The 23,055-nt window shown below is 46.5% G+C and overlaps 1 protein-coding gene across 1 annotated transcript in view; it reads left to right on the forward strand.

Moving 5' to 3' along the window:
- Positions 1 to 23,055, forward strand: part of WNT11 (Wnt family member 11) — a 156,916-nt gene that overhangs the window by 25,943 nt on the left and 107,918 nt on the right. The window contains exon 2 of the mRNA XM_075337593.1: positions 16,747 to 16,934. Coding sequence (XP_075193708.1) covers positions 16,858 to 16,934 — 77 coding nt within the window. The 5' untranslated portion in view covers positions 16,747 to 16,857. The remainder of the gene's footprint in view (positions 1 to 16,746; positions 16,935 to 23,055) is intronic.

Genomic DNA, 23,055 nt, shown 5'->3' on the forward strand with positions numbered 1-23,055 from the left:
AGATCTTCTCCAGATCTCTCAGGTCACTCTTCCATACACATCTTCTCCAGATCTTTCAGGTCACTCCTCCATACAGATCTTCTCCAGATCTTTCAGATCACTCCTGCATACAGATCTTCTCCAGATCTTTCAGGTCACTCCTCCATACAGATCTTCTCCACATCTTTCAGGTTACTCCTCCATATAGATCTTCTCCACATCTTTCAGGTAGCTCCTCCATACACATTCCCCCTGATCTTTCAGGTCATTCCTCCATACAGATCTTCTCTGGATCTTTCAGGTCACTCCTCCATATACATCTTCTCCAGATCTCTCAGATTATTTCCCCATACACATCTTCTCCAGATCTATTAGGTCACTCCTCCATATACATCTTCTCCAGATCTTTCAGGTCACTCCTCCATACAGATCTTCTCCAGATTTTTCATATCACTCCACCATACAGATCTGCTCTAGATCTTTCATATCACTCCTCCATACAGATCTTCTCTGGATCTTTCAGGTCACTCCTCCATACAGATCTTCTCCAGATCTCTCAGATCACTCCTCCATACAGATCTTCTCCAGATCTCTCAGGTCACTCCTCCATACACATCTTCTCCAGATCTTTCATATCACTCCTCCATACAGATCTTCTCCAGATCTCTCAGGTCACTCTTCCATACACATCTTCTCCAGATCTTTCAGGTCACTCCTCCATACAGATCTTCTCCAGATCTTTCAGATCACTCCTGCATACAGATCTTCTCCAGATCTTTCAGGTCACTCCTCCATACAGATCTTCTCCACATCTTTCAGGTAGCTCCTCCATACACATTCCCCCTGATCTTTCAGGTCATTCCTCCATACAGATCTTCTCTGGATCTTTCAGGTCACTCCTCCATATACATCTTCTCCAGATCTCTCAGATCACTTCCCCATACACATCTTCTCCAGATCTATTAGGTCACTCCTCCATATACATCTTCTCCAGATCTTTCAGGTCACTCCTCCATACAGATCTTCTCCAGATTTTTCATATCACTCCACCATACAGATCTGCTCTAGATCTTTCATATCACTCCTCCATACAGATCTTCTCTGGATCTTTCAGGTCACTCCTCCATACAGATCTTCTCCAGATCTCTCAGATCACTCCTCCATACAGATCTTCTCCAGATCTCTCAGGTCACTCCTCCATACAGATCTTCTCCAGGTCTTTCAGGTCACTCCTCCATACAGATCTTCTCCAGATCTCTCAGGTCACTCTTCCATACACATCTTCTCCAGATCTTTCATATCACTCCTCCATACAGATCTTCTCCAGATCTCTCAGGTCACTCTTCCATACACATCTTCTCCAGATCTTTCAGGTCACTCCTCCATACAGATCTTCTCCAGATCTTTCAGATCACTCCTGCATACAGATCTTCTCCAGATCTTTCAGGTCACTCCTCCATACAGATCTTCTCCACATCTTTCAGGTCACTCCTCCATATAGATCTTCTCCACATCTTTCAGGTAGCTCCTCCATACACATTCCCCCTGATCTTTCAGGTCATTCCTCCATACAGATCTTCTCTGGATCTTTCAGGTCACTCCTCCATATACATCTTCTCCAGATCTCTCAGATCACTTCCCCATACACATCTTCTCCAGATCTATTAGGTCACTCCTCCATATACATCTTCTCCAGATCTTTCAGGTCACTCCTCCATACAGATCTTCTCCAGATTTTTCATATCACTCCACCATACAGATCTGCTCTAGATCTTTCATATCACTCCTCCATACAGATCTTCTCTGGATCTTTCAGGTCACTCCTCCATACAGATCTTCTCCAGATCTCTCAGATCACTCCTCCATACAGATCTTCTCCAGATCTCTCAGGTCACTCCTCCATACACATCTTCTCCAGAGCTTTCAGGTCACTCCTCCATACAGATCTTCTCCAGATCTTTCATATCACTCCTCCATACACATCTTCTCCAGATCTTTCATATCACTCCTCCATACAGATCTTCTCCACATCTCTCAGGTCACTCTTCCATACACATCTTCTCCAGATCTTTCAGGTCACTCCTCCATACATATCTTCTCCAGATCTTTCAGATCACTCCTGCATACAGATCTTCTCCAGATCTTTCAGGTCACTCCTCCATACAGATCTTCTCCACATCTTTCAGGTCACTCCTCCATATAGATCTTCTCCACATCTTTCAGGTAGCTCCTCCATACACATTCCCCCTGATCTTTCAGGTCATTCCTCCATACAGATCTTCTCTGGATCTTTCAGGTCACTCCTCCATATACATCTTCTCCAGATGTTTCAGGTCACTCCTCCATACAGATCTTCTCCAGATTTTTCATATCACTCCACCATACAGATCTGCTCTAGATCTTTCATATCACTCCTCCATACAGATCTTCACTGGATCTTTCAGGTCACTCCTCCATACAGATCTTCTCCAGATCTCTCAGATCACTCCTCCATACAGATCTTCTCCAGATCTCACAGGTCACTCCTCCATACACATCTTCTCCAGAGCTTTCATATCACTCCTCCATACAGATCTTCTCCAGATCTCTCAGGTCACTCTTCCATACACATCTTCTCCAGATCTTTCAGGTCACTTTTCCATACAGATCTTCTCCAGATCTTTCAGGTCACTCCTCCATACAGATCTTCTCCAGATCTCTCAGATCACTCCTCCATACAGATCTTCTCCAGATCTTTCATATCACTCCTCCATACAGATCTGTGTATCTAATCCTATCCTGTGTGATACTGTCTGCTGAGCTGTGTATCTAATCCTATCCTGTGTGATACTGTCTGCTGAGCTGTGTATCTAATCCTCTCCTGTGTGATACTGTCTGCTGAGCTGTGTATCTAATCCTCTCCTGTGTGTTACTGTCTGCTGAGCTGTGTATCTAATCCTCTCCTGTGTGATACTGTCTGCTGAGCCGTGTATTTAATCCTCTCCTGTGTGATACTGTCTGCTGAGCCGTGTATCTAATCCTCTCCTGTGTGATACTGTCTGCTGAGCTGTGTATCTAATCCTATCCTGTGTGATACTGTCTGCTGAGCTGTGAATCTAATCCTATCCTGTGTGATACTGTCTGCTGAGCCGTGTATCTAATCCTCTCCTGTGTGCTACTGTCTGCTGAGCCATGTATCTAATCCTCTCCTGTGTGATACTGCCTGCTGAGCTGTGTATCTAATCCTCTCCCGTGTGATACTGTCTGCTGAGCTGTGTATCTAATCCTATCCTGTGTGATACTGTCTGCTGAGCCGTGTATCTATCCTCTCCTGTGTGATACTGTCTGCTGAGCTGTGTATCTAATCCTCTCCTGTGTGATACTGTCTACTGTGCTGTGTATCTAATCCTCTCCTGTGTGATACTGTCTGCTGAGCCGTGTATCTAATCCTCTCCTGTGTGATACTGTCTGCTGAGCTGTGTATCTAATCCTCTCCTGTGTGATACTGTCTGCTGAGCCGTGTATCTATCCTCTCCTGTGTGATACTGTCTGCTGAGCTGTGTATCTAATCCTCTCCTGTGTGATACTGTCTGCTGAGCTGTGTATCTAATCCTATCCTGTGTGATACTGTCTGCTGAGCCGTGTATCTATCCTCTTCTGTGTGATACTGTCTGCTGAGCTGTGTATCTAATCCTATCCTGTGTGATACTGTCTGCTGAGCCGTGTATCTAATCCTCTCCTGTGTGTTATTGTCTGCTGAGCTGTGTATCTAATCCTCTCCTGTGTGTTACTGTCTGCTGAGCTGTGTATCTAATCCTCTCCTGTGTGATACTGTCTGCTGAGCCGTGTATCTAATCCTCTCCTGTGTGATACTGTCTGCTGAGCTGTGTATCTAATCCTATCCTGTGTGATACTGTCTGCTGAACCGTGTATCTAATCCTATCCTGTGTGATACTGTGTGCTGAGCTGTGTATCTAATCCTCTCCTGTGTGATACTGTCTGCTGAGCTGTGTATCTAATCCTATCCTGTGTGATACTGTCTGCTGAGCCGTGTATCTAATCCTATCCTGTGTGATACTGTCTGCTGAGCCTTGTATCTAATCCTCTCCTGTGTGATACTGTCTGCTGAGCTGTGTATCTAATCCTCTCCTGTGTGATACTGTCTGCTGAGCTGTGTATCTAATCCTATCCTGTGTGATACTGTCTGCTGAGCTGTGTATCTAATCCTCTCCTGTGTGATACTGTCTGCTGAGCTGTGTGTCTAATCCTCTCCTGAGTGATACTGTCTGCTGAGCTGTGTATCTAATCCTCTCCTGTGTGATACTGTCTGCTGAGCTGTGTATCTAACCTTATCCTGTGTGATACTGTCTGCTGAGCCGTGTATCTAATCCTATCCTGTGTGATACTGTCTGCTGAGCTGTGTATCTAATCCTATCCTGTGTGATACTGTCTGCTGAGCTGTGTATCTAATCCTATCCTGTGTGATACTGTCTGCTGAGCTGTGTATCTAATCCTATCCTGTGTGATACTGTCTGCTGAGCTGTGTATCTGAGGGCGACAGTGATGTTAGGAGTAATTGTACTTGCCCTTTAAATAATGTCCCATCTGATAAACTATCATTATCAGGCGTCTTCCATACTGATAGTTTACAATTCCGTGAAACATCTGGAGAGCGGCGGAATGAAGAACAGCGCCGCACATAAGTGTGGCCGTGTCCGGTACTGCAGGTTCCAACATTTAATCTGTAAAGACAAGACAGGTGCTTGTGTAATCTACGACCGTATCATTCAGCTGGGGGTCACAAGGCACGGACCACCACTGATTAACATTTTTTGCACCCACAATAACGTATCACAATAGAATTCTAAAAATTTGCCTCCACATTAAAAGTCCACACACAAAAAAAATAAATAACGACCTGCGGTCCGGTCTGTGAGTGGTTTCAAGATTTTAGGAAAAACATCTAAAAATATCCAGATGGATTGCCAAGAACGTTCTGAAAGATAAATGACGAGCGAGGCCAGACATTCAAACAATGCGAAGGAACCAATAAATTAAAGTAACAGGAGAGCGCGAGGCCCAAGACCAGCGAGAAAAATATCGAAATAGTCTCTTCCATCCAGCAATGTCACAGGGAGCATGAGCCCCGAATCATCGTCCTCCGTAACCACTGAACACTCGTAGGCAGGCTAGCAAGAGTTAATCTCTGCTGGTCTTTTTGCTCCTTTGGTCACGTGTTGTGGGGAGACCTATCGCATCTGCTCCCCTCCTATTTAGGCTGGTGGAAGCCTTCCACTCATGCCAGCTATAGTTTATTCTATGTAGGTCTGTGATTGGTGATAGTTGTGCTCTTTGTTTGGTGCAGTTGTAGAGTTTACCCCTGTTGTTTTGTTTCTTCACGCTCTTGTTTTTTCCTCCTCAGTTTCTTATTGTCTTTATGTTTTGCATGTGTGCACGCTGTGTGATAAGAGTTTCATCACCCTCCTGTTCTGACCGTCCCTGGGAGGAGGGGGATTCAGATCAGGACTGGTCACTAGCAGGGCCAGGAAGGAGACTCAGGCCTCTCCACCAATAGAAGTATCCCTGAGGTTATGGATTACAAAGGGCCCCCTAACTTGAGGGACAGCTTAGGGGCCGTGGTATTAGGCTATCTCATAGTTATCGTGACAAATCCTTTGCAATTGCAGAGGTCAGACGTTTCCTGTAGTTTTTGACCAAGTTTGCACACACACTGCAGCAGGGATTTTAGTCCACTCCTCCATGCAGATCTTCTCCAGATCTTTCAGGTCACTCCTCCATACAGATCTTCTCCAGATCTTTCAGGTCACTCCTCCATACAGATCTTCTCCAGATCTTTCAGGTCACTCCTCCATACAGATCTTCTCCAGATCTTTCAGGTCACTCCTCCATACAGATCTTCTCCAGATCTTTCAGATCACTCCTCCATACAGATCTTCTCCAGATCTCTCAGGTCACTCCTCCATACAGATCTTCTCCAGATCTCTCAGGTCACTCCTCCATACAGATCTTCTCCACATCTTTCAGGTCACTCCTCCATATAGATCTTCTCCACATCTTTCAGGTAGCTCCTCCATACACATCTCCCCCTGATCTTTCAGGTCATTCCTCCATATACATCTTCTCCAGATCTCTCAGATCACTTCCCCATACACATCTTCTCCAGATCTATTAGGTCACTCCTCCATATACATCTTCTCCAGATCTTTCAGGTCACTCCTCCATACAGATCTTCTCCAGATTTTTCATATCACTCCACCATACAGATCTTCTCTAGATCTTTCATATCACTCCTCCATACAGATCTTCTCTGGATCTTTCAGGTCACTCCTCCATACAGATCTTCTCCAGATCTCTCAGATCACTCCTCCATACAGATCTTCTCCAGATCTATTAGGTCACTCCTCCATACACATCTTCTCCAGATCTTTCAGGTCACTCCTCCATACAGATCTTCTCCAGATCTCTCAGGTCACTCTTCCATACACATCTTCTCCAGATCTTTCAGGTCACTCCTCCATACAGATCTTCTCCAGATCTCTCAGATCACTCCTCCATACAGATCTTCTCCAGATCTCTCAGGTCACTCCTCCATACACATCTTCTCCAGATCTTTCAGGTCACTCCTCCATACAGATCTTCTCCAGATCTCTCAGGTCACTCCTCCATACACATCTTCTCCAGATCTTTCATATCACTCTTCCATACACATCTTCTCCAGATCTTTCAGGTCACTCCTCCATACACATCTTCTCCAGATCTCTCAGATCACTCCTCCATACAGATCTTCTCCAGATCTTTCATATCACTCCTCCATACAGATCTTCTCCAGATCTCTCAGGTCACTCTTCCATACACATCTTCTCCAGATCTTTCAGGTCACTCCTCCATACAGATCTTCTCCAGATCTTTCAGATCACTCCTCCATACAGATCTTCTCCACATCTTTCAGGTAGCTCCTCCATACACATCTTCTCCACATCTTTCAGGTTACTCCTCCATATAGATCTTCTCCACATCTTTCAGGTAGCTCCTCCATACACATTCCCCCTGATCTTTCAGGTCATTCCTCCATACAGATCTTCTCTGGATCTTTCAGGTCACTCCTCCATATACATCTTCTCCAGATCTCTCAGATTATTTCCCCATACACATCTTCTCCAGATCTATTAGGTCACTCCTCCATATACATCTTCTCCAGATCTTTCAGGTCACTCCTCCATACAGATCTTCTCCAGATTTTTCATATCACTCCACCATACAGATCTGCTCTAGATCTTTCATATCACTCCTCCATACAGATCTTCTCTGGATCTTTCAGGTCACTCCTCCATACAGATCTTCTCCAGATCTCTCAGATCACTCCTCCATACAGATCTTCTCCAGATCTCTCAGGTCACTCTTCCATACACATCTTCTCCAGATCTTTCAGGTCACTCCTCCATACAGATCTTCTCCAGATCTTTCAGATCACTCCTGCATACAGATCTTCTCCAGATCTTTCAGGTCACTCCTCCATACAGATCTTCTCCACATCTTTCAGGTTACTCCTCCATATAGATCTTCTCCACATCTTTCAGGTAGCTCCTCCATACACATTCCCCCTGATCTTTCAGGTCATTCCTCCATACAGATCTTCTCTGGATCTTTCAGGTCACTCCTCCATATACATCTTCTCCAGATCTCTCAGATTATTTCCCCATACACATCTTCTCCAGATCTATTAGGTCACTCCTCCATATACATCTTCTCCAGATCTTTCAGGTCACTCCTCCATACAGATCTTCTCCAGATTTTTCATATCACTCCACCATACAGATCTGCTCTAGATCTTTCATATCACTCCTCCATACAGATCTTCTCTGGATCTTTCAGGTCACTCCTCCATACAGATCTTCTCCAGATCTCTCAGATCACTCCTCCATACAGATCTTCTCCAGATCTCTCAGGTCACTCCTCCATACACATCTTCTCCAGATCTTTCATATCACTCCTCCATACAGATCTTCTCCAGATCTCTCAGGTCACTCTTCCATACACATCTTCTCCAGATCTTTCAGGTCACTCCTCCATACAGATCTTCTCCAGATCTTTCAGATCACTCCTGCATACAGATCTTCTCCAGATCTTTCAGGTCACTCCTCCATACAGATCTTCTCCACATCTTTCAGGTAGCTCCTCCATACACATTCCCCCTGATCTTTCAGGTCATTCCTCCATACAGATCTTCTCTGGATCTTTCAGGTCACTCCTCCATATACATCTTCTCCAGATCTCTCAGATCACTTCCCCATACACATCTTCTCCAGATCTATTAGGTCACTCCTCCATATACATCTTCTCCAGATCTTTCAGGTCACTCCTCCATACAGATCTTCTCCAGATTTTTCATATCACTCCACCATACAGATCTGCTCTAGATCTTTCATATCACTCCTCCATACAGATCTTCTCTGGATCTTTCAGGTCACTCCTCCATACAGATCTTCTCCAGATCTCTCAGATCACTCCTCCATACAGATCTTCTCCAGATCTCTCAGGTCACTCCTCCATACAGATCTTCTCCAGGTCTTTCAGGTCACTCCTCCATACAGATCTTCTCCAGATCTCTCAGGTCACTCTTCCATACACATCTTCTCCAGATCTTTCATATCACTCCTCCATACAGATCTTCTCCAGATCTCTCAGGTCACTCTTCCATACACATCTTCTCCAGATCTTTCAGGTCACTCCTCCATACAGATCTTCTCCAGATCTTTCAGATCACTCCTGCATACAGATCTTCTCCAGATCTTTCAGGTCACTCCTCCATACAGATCTTCTCCACATCTTTCAGGTCACTCCTCCATATAGATCTTCTCCACATCTTTCAGGTAGCTCCTCCATACACATTCCCCCTGATCTTTCAGGTCATTCCTCCATACAGATCTTCTCTGGATCTTTCAGGTCACTCCTCCATATACATCTTCTCCAGATCTCTCAGATCACTTCCCCATACACATCTTCTCCAGATCTATTAGGTCACTCCTCCATATACATCTTCTCCAGATCTTTCAGGTCACTCCTCCATACAGATCTTCTCCAGATTTTTCATATCACTCCACCATACAGATCTGCTCTAGATCTTTCATATCACTCCTCCATACAGATCTTCTCTGGATCTTTCAGGTCACTCCTCCATACAGATCTTCTCCAGATCTCTCAGATCACTCCTCCATACAGATCTTCTCCAGATCTCTCAGGTCACTCCTCCATACACATCTTCTCCAGAGCTTTCAGGTCACTCCTCCATACAGATCTTCTCCAGATCTTTCATATCACTCCTCCATACACATCTTCTCCAGATCTTTCATATCACTCCTCCATACAGATCTTCTCCACATCTCTCAGGTCACTCTTCCATACACATCTTCTCCAGATCTTTCAGGTCACTCCTCCATACATATCTTCTCCAGATCTTTCAGATCACTCCTGCATACAGATCTTCTCCAGATCTTTCAGGTCACTCCTCCATACAGATCTTCTCCACATCTTTCAGGTCACTCCTCCATATAGATCTTCTCCACATCTTTCAGGTAGCTCCTCCATACACATTCCCCCTGATCTTTCAGGTCATTCCTCCATACAGATCTTCTCTGGATCTTTCAGGTCACTCCTCCATATACATCTTCTCCAGATGTTTCAGGTCACTCCTCCATACAGATCTTCTCCAGATTTTTCATATCACTCCACCATACAGATCTGCTCTAGATCTTTCATATCACTCCTCCATACAGATCTTCTCTGGATCTTTCAGGTCACTCCTCCATACAGATCTTCTCCAGATCTCTCAGATCACTCCTCCATACAGATCTTCTCCAGATCTCACAGGTCACTCCTCCATACACATCTTCTCCAGAGCTTTCATATCACTCCTCCATACAGATCTTCTCCAGATCTCTCAGGTCACTCTTCCATACACATCTTCTCCAGATCTTTCAGGTCACTTTTCCATACAGATCTTCTCCAGATCTTTCAGGTCACTCCTCCATACAGATCTTCTCCAGATCTCTCAGATCACTCCTCCATACAGATCTTCTCCAGATCTTTCATATCACTCCTCCATACAGATCTTCTCCAGATCTTTCATATCACTCCTCCATACAGATCTTCTCCAGATCTCTCAGGTCACTCCTCCACACAGATCTTATGTAATTTTTTCAGGTTCTGGGCTGTTGCTGGACGACATTGAGTTTCAGCTCCTCCACAGATTTTTTATTGGGTTCATATCTCAAGACTGGCTAGGTCATTCCAGGACCTCGAAATGCTTCTGACGGAGCACCTTAGATGCCCCAACTGTATGTTTCGGGTCATTGTCATCCTGGAAGAACCAACCACAATCCATCTTCAATGCTCTTATTGAGGGAATGAGATTGTTGGCCAAAATCTTGCAGTACATGACTCAATCCATCCTCCCTTCAATACAGTGCAGTTGTTCTATCCCCTTTGCTGAAAAGCACCCACAAAGTATGATGTTTCCACCCCCATGCATCTCGGTTGGGACGGTGTTCTTGAGTTTGTACTCATCTTTCTTCTTCCACCAAGCACAGCGAGTGGAGTTGATATCAAAAAGTTCTATTTTGATCTCATTTGATCACATGACCTTCACCTATGCCACCTCTAGATCATCAGATGGTCATTGGTGAACTTCAAACGGGCCAGGACATGTGTTGGGGGGAACAGGGGGAGCTTGTGTGCCCGGCAGCATTTTAATCCATGATGACGTAGTGTGTTTCTATCGGTAATCTTTGAGACTGTGGTCCCAAATCTTTTCAGGTCATTGACTAGTTCCTCTTGTGTAGTTCTGGGCTGATTCCTGACCTTTCCAACAATCATCCTTGCCCCATGAGTCATCAATAAGAAAGGGCAAGTGATGCAAATATCACAGTTTTATAAAAAACCCAGCCTCCTCTTACTTTGTGCAAAAAAAAAACAGCAGCAATGGGTTCTTATAAACAGCTGCCTAGCACTCTGAAAATGAAAATGGTGGAAGCCCATAAAGCAGGAGAAGGCTATAAGAAGATACCAAAGCGTTTTCAAATTGCCCTTTCCTCAGTTCGAAATGTATTTAAGAAATGGCCATTGCCAGGAACAGTGGAGGTCAAGATAAGGTCTGGAAGACCAAGCAAAATTCCTTTGCGAGCTGCTCGTAGGATTGCTAGAGAGGAAAATCAGAGCCCCTGCCTGACTGCAAAAGACCTTCAGAAAGATTTAGCAGACTCTGCAATTGTGGTACATTGTTCTACTGTTCAGAGACACCTGTACAAATATGGCCTTCATGGAAGAGTCATCAGAAGAAAACCTCTGCTGCGTCCTCACCATAAAATTGAGCGTCAGAAGTGCAAAAGAACATCTAAACAAGTCTGATGCATTTTAGAAATGAGTCCTGTGGACCGATGAGGTCAAAATAGAAATCTCTGGCCACAATGATGAAAGGTACTGTATATACAGTGCAGACCAAAAGTTTGGACACACCTGCTCATTCAAAGAGTTTTCTTTATTTTCATGACTCTAAAAATTGTAGATTCACATTGAATGCATCAAAACTATGAAGTAACACATGTGGAATGAAATACTTAACAAAAAAGTGTGAAACAACTGAAAATAGGGCTTATATTCTAGAGTCTTCACAGTAGCCACCTTTTGCTTTGATTACTGCTTTGCTCACTCTTGGCATTCTCTTGATGAGCGTCAAGAGGTAGTCACCGGAAATGGTTTTCCAACAGTCTTGAAGGAGTTCCCAGAGATGCTTAGTACTTGTTGGCCCTTTTGCCTTCACTCTGCGGTCCAGCTCACCCCAAACCATCTCGATTGGGTTCAGGTCTGGTGACTGTGGAGGCCAGGTCATCGGGCGTAGCACCCCATCACTCTCCTTCTTAGTCAAATAGCCCTTACACAGCCTGGAGGGGTGTTTGGGGTCATTGTCCTGTTTAAAAATAAATGATGGTCCAACTAAACGCAAATCGGATGGAATAGCACGCCGCTGCAAGATGTGGTGCTGGTTCTGTATGCCTTCAATTGTGAATAAATCCCCAACAGTGTCACCAGCAAAGCCCCCCCACACCATCACACCTCCTCCTCCATGCTTCACGGTGGGAACCAGGCATGTAGAGTCCATCCGTTCACCTTTTCTGCGTCGCACAAAGACACGGTGGTTGGATCCAAAGATCTCAAATTTGGACTCATCAGATTAAAGCACAGATTTCCACTGGTCTAATGTCCAATCCTTGTGTTCTTTAGCCCAAACAAGTCTCTTCTGCTTGTTGCCTGTCCTTAGCAGTGGTTTCCTAGCAGCTATTTTACCATGAAGGCTGCTGCACAAAGTCTCCTCTTAACAGTTGTTCTAGAGATGTGTCTGCTGCTAGAAATCTGTGTGGCATTGACCTGGTCTCTAATCTGAGCTGCTGTTAACCTGCGATTTCTGAGGCTGGTGACTTGGATAAACTTATCCTCCGCAGCAGAGGTGACTCTTGGTCTTCCTTTCCTTGAGTGGTCCTCATATGAGCCAGTTTCTTTGGTCTGTACTGTATATAAAAGTATATATTCTAATCGAGGAATGGAGATTACAAGACATACATGTCGCGGCGTTGCTCGAGTCTTGTTTGGAAAAGGCTGGATAGGAACATGTAGGTTTTGGAAAAAAATGTCACTTCATTACATCTATTAGAAAAAGAATTCCCCCTAAAGAATGTGAGAACGTTTCCTTAATGGGCGGCGGAGGCGCTGAGGAGGGAGGGATCCGCTCAGCCTTGTATGTTTGTGTACCGGAGTAAGAAAGTAAATGAGGCGCAGAGAGAAGAGAAATTACCGTCACCTGATCCCTTCCTATGTATTTTATCAGACACGTCCACATCTGCTGAGGAGATGGGATCCTAAATAGTGCGCGGGTGTATGAGGCTGGGGGGCACCGCGCTCCGCACCCTCATTTCCACTGCACTGACAGGCGTCTACAGTGCGGCGGGATCAGGGTCGGGGGCTTACATTTGATTTCTCCTTCTCTGGCATGCAACGCCATATACAGCATAAATAAACAGATCTCTGAATCCAACCATATGTAGCGGAGCGAGCAATCAGCGCGGTAATCCAAGCCATACGTGTCCTTATAGGAGAGGGGAAAGGCTTAAAGGGAGAGGGGAATTTGTATATAAGTTCTCCCCCATATACAGTATATCACAAAAGTGAGTACACCCCACATCGTACCCCTGGGCTCGGCAGGTGAGTATAATAAAGGTGTTTTTTACATTATACCGAATGGCCCAGGCTCTTATATACAGTATTCCAGAATGTGGTATATAAGAGCTCAGTGGTGGTGGCCGCATCTTATAGGGAACCAATCTGATGTCAGGTTCCCTTTAGGGCCGTGATGGAAAATAATGGTGGCCATACAAAATATTAACACTTTGGGCACAATTTGGCCATTTTCACATAGGGGTGTACTCACTTTTGCTGCCAGTGGTTTAGACATTAGTGGCTCTGTATGGAGTTATTTAGAGGACACCTAATTTACACTGATTTACAAGCTGCGCACTGACACTGTACATTGTATCACAGGGCCAGATCTGCAGTGTTGTCCCATGAGAAAATAGAATAAAATATTTACAAAAATATGAGGGGTGTATTTACTTTTGTGTGATATATATATATATATATATATATATATATATATATATATATATATATATATATATATATATATATATATATTATAAAGAAAAAAGATATATATATATATAATATATATGAATAAAAAATTTATTTCAGCTACTGAAAAAGTTATTTACCCTGTGCTGATCCTGAGTTACCTCCTGTGTTATACTCCAGAGCTGCACTCACTATTCTGCTGGTGCAGTCACTGTGTACATACATTACATTACTGATCCTGAGTTACCTCCTGTATTATACTCCAGAGCTGCACTCACTATTCTGCTGGTGCAGTCACTGTGTACATACATTACATTACTGATCCTGAGTTACCGCCTGTATTATACTCCAGAGCTGCACTCACTATTCTGCTGGTGCAGTCACTGTGTACATACATTGCTGATCCTGAGTTACCTCCTGTATTATACTCCAGAGCTGCACTCACTATTCTGCTGGTGCAGTCACTGTGTACATACAGTTAGGTCCAGAAATATTTGGACAGTGACACAATTTTGGCGAGTTGGGCTCTGCATGCCACCACATTGGATTTGAAATGAAACCTCTACAACAGAATTCAAGTGCAGATTGTAACGTTTAATTTGAAGGTTTGAACAAAAATATCTGATAGAAATTGTAGGAATTGTACACATTTCTTTACAAACACTCCACATTTTAGGAGGTCAAAAGTAATTGGACAAATAAACCAAACCCAAACAAAATATTTTTATTTTCAATATTTTGTTGCGAATCCTTTGGAGGCAATCACTGCCTTAAGTCTGGAACCCATGGACATCACCAAACGCTGGGTTTCCTCCTTCTTAATGCTTTGCCAGGCCTTTACAGCCGCAGCCTTCAGGTCTTGCTTGTTTGTGGGTCTTTCCGTCTTAAGTCTGGATTTGAGCAAGTGAAATGCATGCTCAATTGGGTTAAGATCTGGTGATTGACTTGGCCATTGCAGAATGTTCCACTTTTTTGCACTCATGAACTCCTGGGTAGCTTTGGCTGTATGCTTGGGGTCATTGTCCATCTGTACTATGAAGCGCCGTCCGATCAACTTTGCGGCATTTGGCTGAATCTGGGCTGAAAGTATATCCCGGTACACTTCAGAATTCATGCGGCTACTCTTGTCTGCTGTTATGTCATCAATAAACACAAGTGACCCAGTGCCATTGAAAGCCATGCATGCCCATGCCATCACGTTGCCTCCACCATGTTTTACAGAGGATGTGGTGTGCCTTGGATCATGTGCCGTTCCCTTTCTTCTCCACACTTTTTTCTTCCCATCATTCTGGTACAGGTTGATCTTTGTCTCATCTGTCCATAGAATACTTTTCCAGAACTGAGCTGGCTTCATGAGGTGTTTTTCAGCAAATTTAACTCTGGCCTGTCTATTTTTGGAATTGATGAATGGTTTGCATCTAGATGTGAACCCTTTGTATTTACTTTCATGGAGTCTTCTCTTTACTGGTGACTTAGACACAGATACACCTACTTCACTGAGAGTGTTCTGGACTTCAGTTGATGTTGTGAACGGGTTCTTCTTCACCAAAGAAAGTATGCGGCGATCATCCACCACTGTTGTCATCCGTGGACGCCCAGGCCTTTTTGAGTTCCCAAGCTCACCAGTCAATTCCTTTTTTCTCAGAATGTACCCGACTGTTGATTTTGCTACTCCAAGCATGTCTGCTATCTCTCTGATGGATTTTTTCTTTTTTTTCAGCCTCAGGATGTTCTGCTTCACCTCAATTGAGAGTTCCTTAGACCGCATGTTGTCTGGTCACAGCAACAGCTTCCAAATGCAAAACCACACACCTGTAATCAACCCCAGACCTTTTAACTACTTCATTGATTACAGGTTAACGAGGGAGACGCCTTCAGAGTTAATTGCAGCCCTTAGAGTCCCTTGTCCAATTACTTTTGGTCCCTCTAAAAAGAGGAGGCTATGCATTACAGAGCTATGATTCCTAAACCCTTTCTCCAATTTGGATGTGAAAACTCTCATATTGCAGCTGGGAGTGTGCACTTTCAGCCCATATTATATATAGAATTGCATTTCTGAACATGTTTTTGTAAACAGCTAAAATAACAAAACTTGTGTCACTGTCCAAATATTTCTGGACCTAACTGTACATTACATTACTGATCCTGAGTTATCTCCTGTATTATACTCCAGAGCTGCACTCACTATTCTGCTGGTGCAGTCACTGTGTACATAGATTACATTACTGATCCTGAGTTACCTCCTGTATTATACTCCAGAGCTGCACTCACTATTCTGCTGGGGCAGTCACTGTGTATATACATTACATTACTGATCCTGAGTTACCTCCTGTATTATACTCCAGAGCTGCACTCACTATTCTGCTGGTGCAGTCACTGTGTACATACATTACATTACTGATCCTGAGTTACCTCCTGTATTATACTCCAGAGCTGCACTCACTATTCTGCTGGTGCAGTCACTGTGTACATACATTACATTACTGATCCTGAGTTACCGCCTGTATTATGCTCCAGAGCTGCACTCACTATTCTGCTGGGGCAGTCACTGTGTACATACATTACATTACTGATCCTGAGTTACCTCCTGTATTATACTCCAGAGCTGCCCTCACTATTCTGCTGGTGCAGTCACTGTGTACATACATTACTGATCCTGAGTTACCTCCTGTATCGCTTGGGGGGCATCGGATCTGTGACCGGTTGGTCCATTATTGTAATTACTTTGTGGTATGGAGGGAGGTTTCCAAAATTAAAAGGAAATTCTGCAGAAACCTGAGAATATTCATTGTAATGTATTAATGTCAGAGCTATTTTTAGGGGAAATCCACCTTTAATGACCTTTTTTTATTTTTATTTTTTTATTATTTAATTGTATATATTTGGGGCCAAAAATAATTTGTTACAATTGGGTTTCATTAATAATTTTGCACCATTCTCCTTCCCCAGCCTCATTAGTTGCAGGGCAGTTTGCGCCCCCCCCTACTGTTACACCCCCGCTTACAGTTGTTAAAGGGACCTCTTATATTTTATACAAAACCCTAGAATGAGCTTTATATGATTTATATTGACACCTTGTCTTTTCCGTAGGTTCCCCTATTGATCCCCTCGATATAACACTCATACCTCGGAGACATTTTTGGAGAACATCATCCTTGGATTTTATCTTTTTTCTACTTTGGATTTTTCTTCCTCTTGAAAATGAAGATTCATCTTTTCATTGGGACTGTATTAACGTTTATTCTCCATACGCGGATTTGCCAGAGCATCAAATGGCTGTGAGTATCTTCCCGTACAGTATAATGGTATGATTGTTCAGCTGTCTGTCATTGTGTAACACATGGAGAATATACTGCACAACGATGAGCGGGCACTACCATGCTCGGGTGCTCGGTACTGGTAACTAGTGATGAGCAGGCACTACCATGCTCAGGTGCTCAGTACTGGTAACTAGTGATGAGCGGACACTACCATGCTCGGGTGCTCGGTACTGGTAACTAGTGATGAGCGGGCACTACCATGCTCGGGTGCTCAGTACTGGTAACTAGTGATGAGCGGGCACTACCATGCTCGGGTGCTCGGTACTGGTAACTAGTGATGAGCGGGCACTACCATGCTCAGGTGCTCAGTACTGGTAACTAGTGATGAGCGGGCACTACCATGCTCGGGTGCTCAGTACTGGTAACTAGTGATGAGCGGGCACTACCATGCTCGGGTGCTCAGTACTGGTAACTAGGGATGAGCGGGCACTACCATGCTCAGGTGCTCAGTACTGGTAACTAGTGATGAGCGGGCACTACCATGCTCGGGTGCTCAGTACTGGTAACTAGTGATGAGCGGGCTCTACCATGCTCGGGTGCTCAGTACTGGTAACTAGTGATGAGCGGGCACTACCATGCTCAGGTGCTCTGTACTGGTAACTAGTGATGAGCGGGCACTACCATGCTCGGGTGCTCAGTACTGGTAACTAGTGATGAGCGGGCACTACCATGCTCAGGTGCTCTGTACTGGTAACTAGTGATGAGCGGGCACTACCATGCTCGGGTGCTCAGTACTGGTAACTAGTGATGAGCGGGCACTACCATGCTCGGGTGCTCAGTACTGGTAACTAGTGATGAGCGGGCACTACCATGCTCAGGTGCTCAGTACTGGTAACTAGTGATGAGCGGGCACTACCATGCTCGGGTGCTCTGTACTGGTAACTAGTGATGAGCGGGCACTACCATGCTCGGGTGCTCTGTACTGATAACTAGTGATGAGCGGGCACTACCATGCTCGGGTGCTCAGTACTCGTAACTAGTGATGAGCGAGCACTACCATGCTCGGGTGCTCAGTACTGGTAACTAGTGATGAGCGGGCACTACCATGCTCAGGTGCTCTGTACTGGTAACTAGTGATGAGCGGGCACTACCATGCTCGGGTGCTCTGTACTGATAACTAGTGATGAGCGGGCACTACCATGCTCAGGTGCTCAGTACTGGTAACTAGTGATGAGCGGGCACTACCATGCTCGGGTGCTCAATACTTGTAACTAGTGATGAGCGGGCACTACCATGCTCGGGTGCTCTGTACTGGTAACTAGTGATGAGCGGGCACTACCATGCTCAGGTGCTCAATACTTGTAACTAGTGATGAGCGGGCACTACCATGCTCGGGTGCTCTGTACTGGTAACTAGTGATGAGCGGGCACTACCATGCTCAGGTGCTCAATACTTGTAACTAGTGATGAGCGGGCACTACCATGCTCGGGTGCTCTGTACTGGTAACTAGTGATGAGCGGGCACTACCATGCTCAGGTGCTCAATACTTGTAACTAGTGATGAGCGGGCACTACCATGCTCGGGTGCTCAGTACTGGTAACTAGTGATGAGTGAGCACTACCATGCTCGGGTGCTCTGTACTCGTAACTAGTGATGAGCGGGCACTACCATGCTCGGGTGCTCTGTACTGGTAACTAGTGATGAGTGGGCACTACCATGCTCGGGTGCTCTGTACTGGTAACTAGTGATGAGCGGACACTACCATGCTCAGGTGCTCAGTACTGGTAACTAGTGCTGAGCGGGCACTACCATGCTCGGGTGCTCAATACTTGTAACTAGTGATGAGCGGGCACTACCATGCTCAGGTGCTCTGTACTGGTAACTAGTGATGAGCGGGCACTACCATGCTCGGGTGCTCTGTACTGGTAACTAGTGATGAGTGGGCACTGCCATGCTCGGGTGCTCAGTACTGGTAACTAGTGATGAGCGGGCACTACCATGCTCGGGTGTTCAGTACTGGTAACTAGTGATGAGCGGGCACTACCATGCTCGGGTGCTCAGTACTGGTAACTAGTGATGAGCGGGCACTACCATGCTCAGGTGCTCAGTACTGGTAACTAGTGATGAGCGGGCACTACCATGCTCGGGTGCTCAGTACTGGTAACTAGTGATGAGCGGGCACTACCATGCTCAGGTGCTTAGTACTGGTAGCTAGTGATGAGCGGGCACTACCATGCTCAGGTGCTTAGTACTGGTAACTAGTGATGAGCGGGCACTACCATGCTCAGGTGCTTAGTACTGGTAACTAGTGATGAGCGGGCACTACCATGCTCAGGTGCTCAGTACTGGTAACTACTGATGAGCGGGCACTACCATGCTCAGGTGCTCAGTACTGGTAACTAGTGATGAGCGGACACTACCATGCTCGGGTGCTCAGTACTGGTAACTAGTGATGAGCGGACACTACCATGCTCGGGTGCTCAGTACTCGTAACTAGTGATGAGTGGGCACTACCATGCTCGGGTGCTCTGTACTCGTAACTAGTGATGAGTGGGCACTACCATGCTCAGGTGCTCTGTACTGGTAACTAGTGATGAGCGGGCACTACCATGCTCGGGTGCTCAGTACTGGTAACTAGTGATGAGCGGGCACTACCATGCTCAGGTGATCAGTACTTGTAACTAGTGATGAGTGGGCACTACCATGCTCGGGTGCTCAGTACTCGTAACTAGTGATGAGAGGGCACTACCATGCTCAGGTGATCAGTACTGGTAACTAGTGATGAGCGGGCACTACCATGCTCAGGTGCTCAGTACTGGTAACTAGTGATGAGCAGGCACTACCATGCTCAGGTGCTCAGTACTGGTAACTAGTGATGAGCGGGCACTACCATGCTCGGGTGCTCAGTACTGGTAGCTAGTGATGAGCGGGCACTACCATGCTCGGGTGCTCAGTACTGGTAGCTAGTGATGAGAGGGCACTACCATGCTCGGGTGCTCTGTACTGGTAACTAGTGATGAGCGGACACTACCATGCTCGGGTGCTCAGTACTGGTAACTAGTGATGAGCGGGCACTACCATGCTCGGGTGCTCAGTACTGGTAACTAGTGATGAGCGGGCACTACCATGCTCGGGTGCTCAGTACTGGTAACTAGTGATGAGCGGGCACTACCATGCTCGGGTGCTCAGTACTGGTAACTAGTGATGAGCGGGCACTACCATGCTCGGGTGCTCAGTACTGGTAACTAGTGATGAGCGGGCACTACCATGCTCGGGTGCTCAGTACTGGTAGCTAGTGATGAGCGGGCACTACCATGCTCGGGTGCTCAGTACTGGTAACTAGTGATGAGCGGGCACTACCATGCTCGGATGCTCAGTACTGGTAACTAGTGATGAGCGGGCACTACCATGCTCAGGTGCTCAGTACTGGTAACTAGTGATGAGCGGGCACTACCATGCTCGGGTGCTCAGTACTGGTAACTAGTGATGAGCGGGCACTACCATGCTCAGGTGCTCAGTACTGGTAACTAGTGATGAGCGGGCACTACCATGCTCAGGTGCTCAGTACTGGTAACTAGTGATGAGCGGGCACTACCATGCTCAGGTGCTCAGTACTGGTAACTAGTGATGAGCGAGCACTACCATGCTCGGGTGCTCAGTACTGGTAACTAGTGATGAGCGGGCACTACCATGCTCGGGTGCTCAGTACTGGTAACTAGTGATGAGCGGGCACTACCATGCTCGGGTGCTCAGTACTGGTAACTAGTGATGAGCCGGCACTACCATGCTCGGGTGCTCAGTACTGGTAACTAGTGATGAGCGGGCACTACCATGCTCGGGTGCTCAGTACTGGTAACTAGTGATGAACGGACACTACCATGCTCGGGTGCTCAGTACTGGTAACTAGTGATGAGCGGGCACTACCATGCTCGGATGCTCAGTACTCGTAACTAGTGATGAGCGGGCACTACCATGCTCAGGTGCTCAGTACTGGTAACTAGTGATGAGCGGGCACTACCATGCTCGGGTGCTCAGTACTGGTAACTAGTGATGAGCGGGCACTACCATGCTTGGGTGCTCAGTACTGGTAACTAGTGATGAGCGGGCACTACCATGCTCGGGTGCTCAGTACTGGTAACTAGTGATGAGCGGGCACTACCATGCTCGGGTGCTCAGTACTGGTAGCTAGTGATGAGCGGGCACTACCATGCTCGGGTGCTCAGTACTGGTAGCTAGTGATGAGCGGGCACTACCATGCTCGGGTGCTCAGTACTGGTAGCTAGTGATGAGCGGGCACTACCATGCTCAGGTGCTCAGTACTGGTAACTAGTGATGAGCGGGCACTACCACGCTCGGGTGCTCAGTACTGGTAGCTAGTGATGAGCGGGCACTACCATGCTCGGGTGCTCTGTACTGGTAACTAGTGATGAGCGGACACTACCATGCTCGGGTGCTCAGTACTGGTAGCTAGTGATGAGCGGGCACTACCATGCTCGGGTGCTCTGTACTGGTAACTAGTGATGAGCGGACACTACCACGCTCGGGTGCTCAGTACTGGTAGCTAGTGATGAGCGGGCACTACCATGCTCGGGTGCTTAGTACTGGTAGCTAGTGATGAGCGGGCACTACCATGCTCGGGTGCTCAGTACTGGTAACTAGTGATGAGCGGGCACTACCATGCTCGGGTGCTCAGTACTGGTAGCTAGTGATGAGCGGGCACTACCATGCTCGGGTGCTCAGTACTGGTAACTAGTGATGAGCGGGCACTACCATGCTCGGATGCTCAGTACTGGTAACTAGTGATGAGCGGGCACTACCATGCTGAGGTGCTCAGTACTGGTAACTAGTGATGAGCGGGCACTACCATGCTCGGGTGCTCAGTACTGGTAACTAGTGATGAGCGGGCACTACCATGCTCGGGTGCTCAGTACTGGTAACTAGTGATGAGCGGGCACTACCATGCTCGGGTGTTCAGTACTGGTAACTAGTGATGAGCAGGCACTACCATGCTCGGGTGCTCAGTACTGGTAACTAGTGATGAGCGGGCACTACCATGCTCGGGTGCTCAGTACTGGTAACTAGTGATGAACGGACACTACCATGCTCGGGTGCTCAGTACTGGTAACTAGTGATGAGCGGGCACTACCATGCTCGGATGCTCAGTACTCGTAACTAGTGATGAGCGGGCACTACCATGCTCAGGTGCTCAGTACTGGTAACTAGTGATGAGCGGGCACTACCATGCTCGGGTGCTCTGTACTGGTAACTAGTGATGAGCGGGCACTACCATGCTCGGGTGCTCAGTACTGGTAACTAGTGATGAGCGGGCACTACCATGCTCGGATGCTCAGTACTCGTAACTAGTGATGAGCGGGCACTACCATGCTCAGGTGCTCAGTACTGGTAACTAGTGATGAGCGGGCACTACCATGCTCGGGTGCTCAGTACTGGTAACTAGTGATGAGCGGGCACTACCATGCTCGGGTGCTCAGTACTGGTAACTAGTGATGAGCGGGCACTACCATGCTCGGGTGCTCAGTACTGGTAACTAGTGATGAGCGGGCACTACCATGCTCGGGTGCTCAGTACTAGTAGCTAGTGATGAGCGGGCACTACCATGCTCGGGTGCTCAGTACTGGTAGCTAGTGATGAGCGGGCACTACCATGCTCGGGTGCTCAGTACTGGTAGCTAGTGATGAGCGGGCACTACCATGCTCAGGTGCTCAGTACTGGTAACTAGTGATGAGCGGGCACTACCACGCTCGGGTGCTCAGTACTGGTAGCTAGTGATGAGCGGGCACTACCATGCTCGGGTGCTCTGTACTGGTAACTAGTGATGAGCGGACACTACCATGCTCGGGTGCTCAGTACTGGTAGCTAGTGATGAGCGGGCACTACCATGCTCGGGTGCTCAGTACTGGTAACTAGTGATGAGCGGGCACTACCATGCTCGGGTGCTCAGTACTGGTAGCTAGTGATGAGCGGGCACTACCATGCTCGGGTGCTCAGTACTGGTAACTAGTGATGAGCGGGCACTACCATGCTCGGATGCTCAGTACTGGTAACTAGTGATGATCGGGCACTACCATGCTCAGGTGCTCAGTACTGGTAACTAGTGATGAGCGGGCACTACCATGCT

Source organism: Anomaloglossus baeobatrachus, chromosome 2, assembly GCF_048569485.1.
Source record: "Anomaloglossus baeobatrachus isolate aAnoBae1 chromosome 2, aAnoBae1.hap1, whole genome shotgun sequence".
In the NCBI taxonomy this organism is placed as follows: Eukaryota; Metazoa; Chordata; class Amphibia; order Anura; family Aromobatidae; genus Anomaloglossus; species Anomaloglossus baeobatrachus.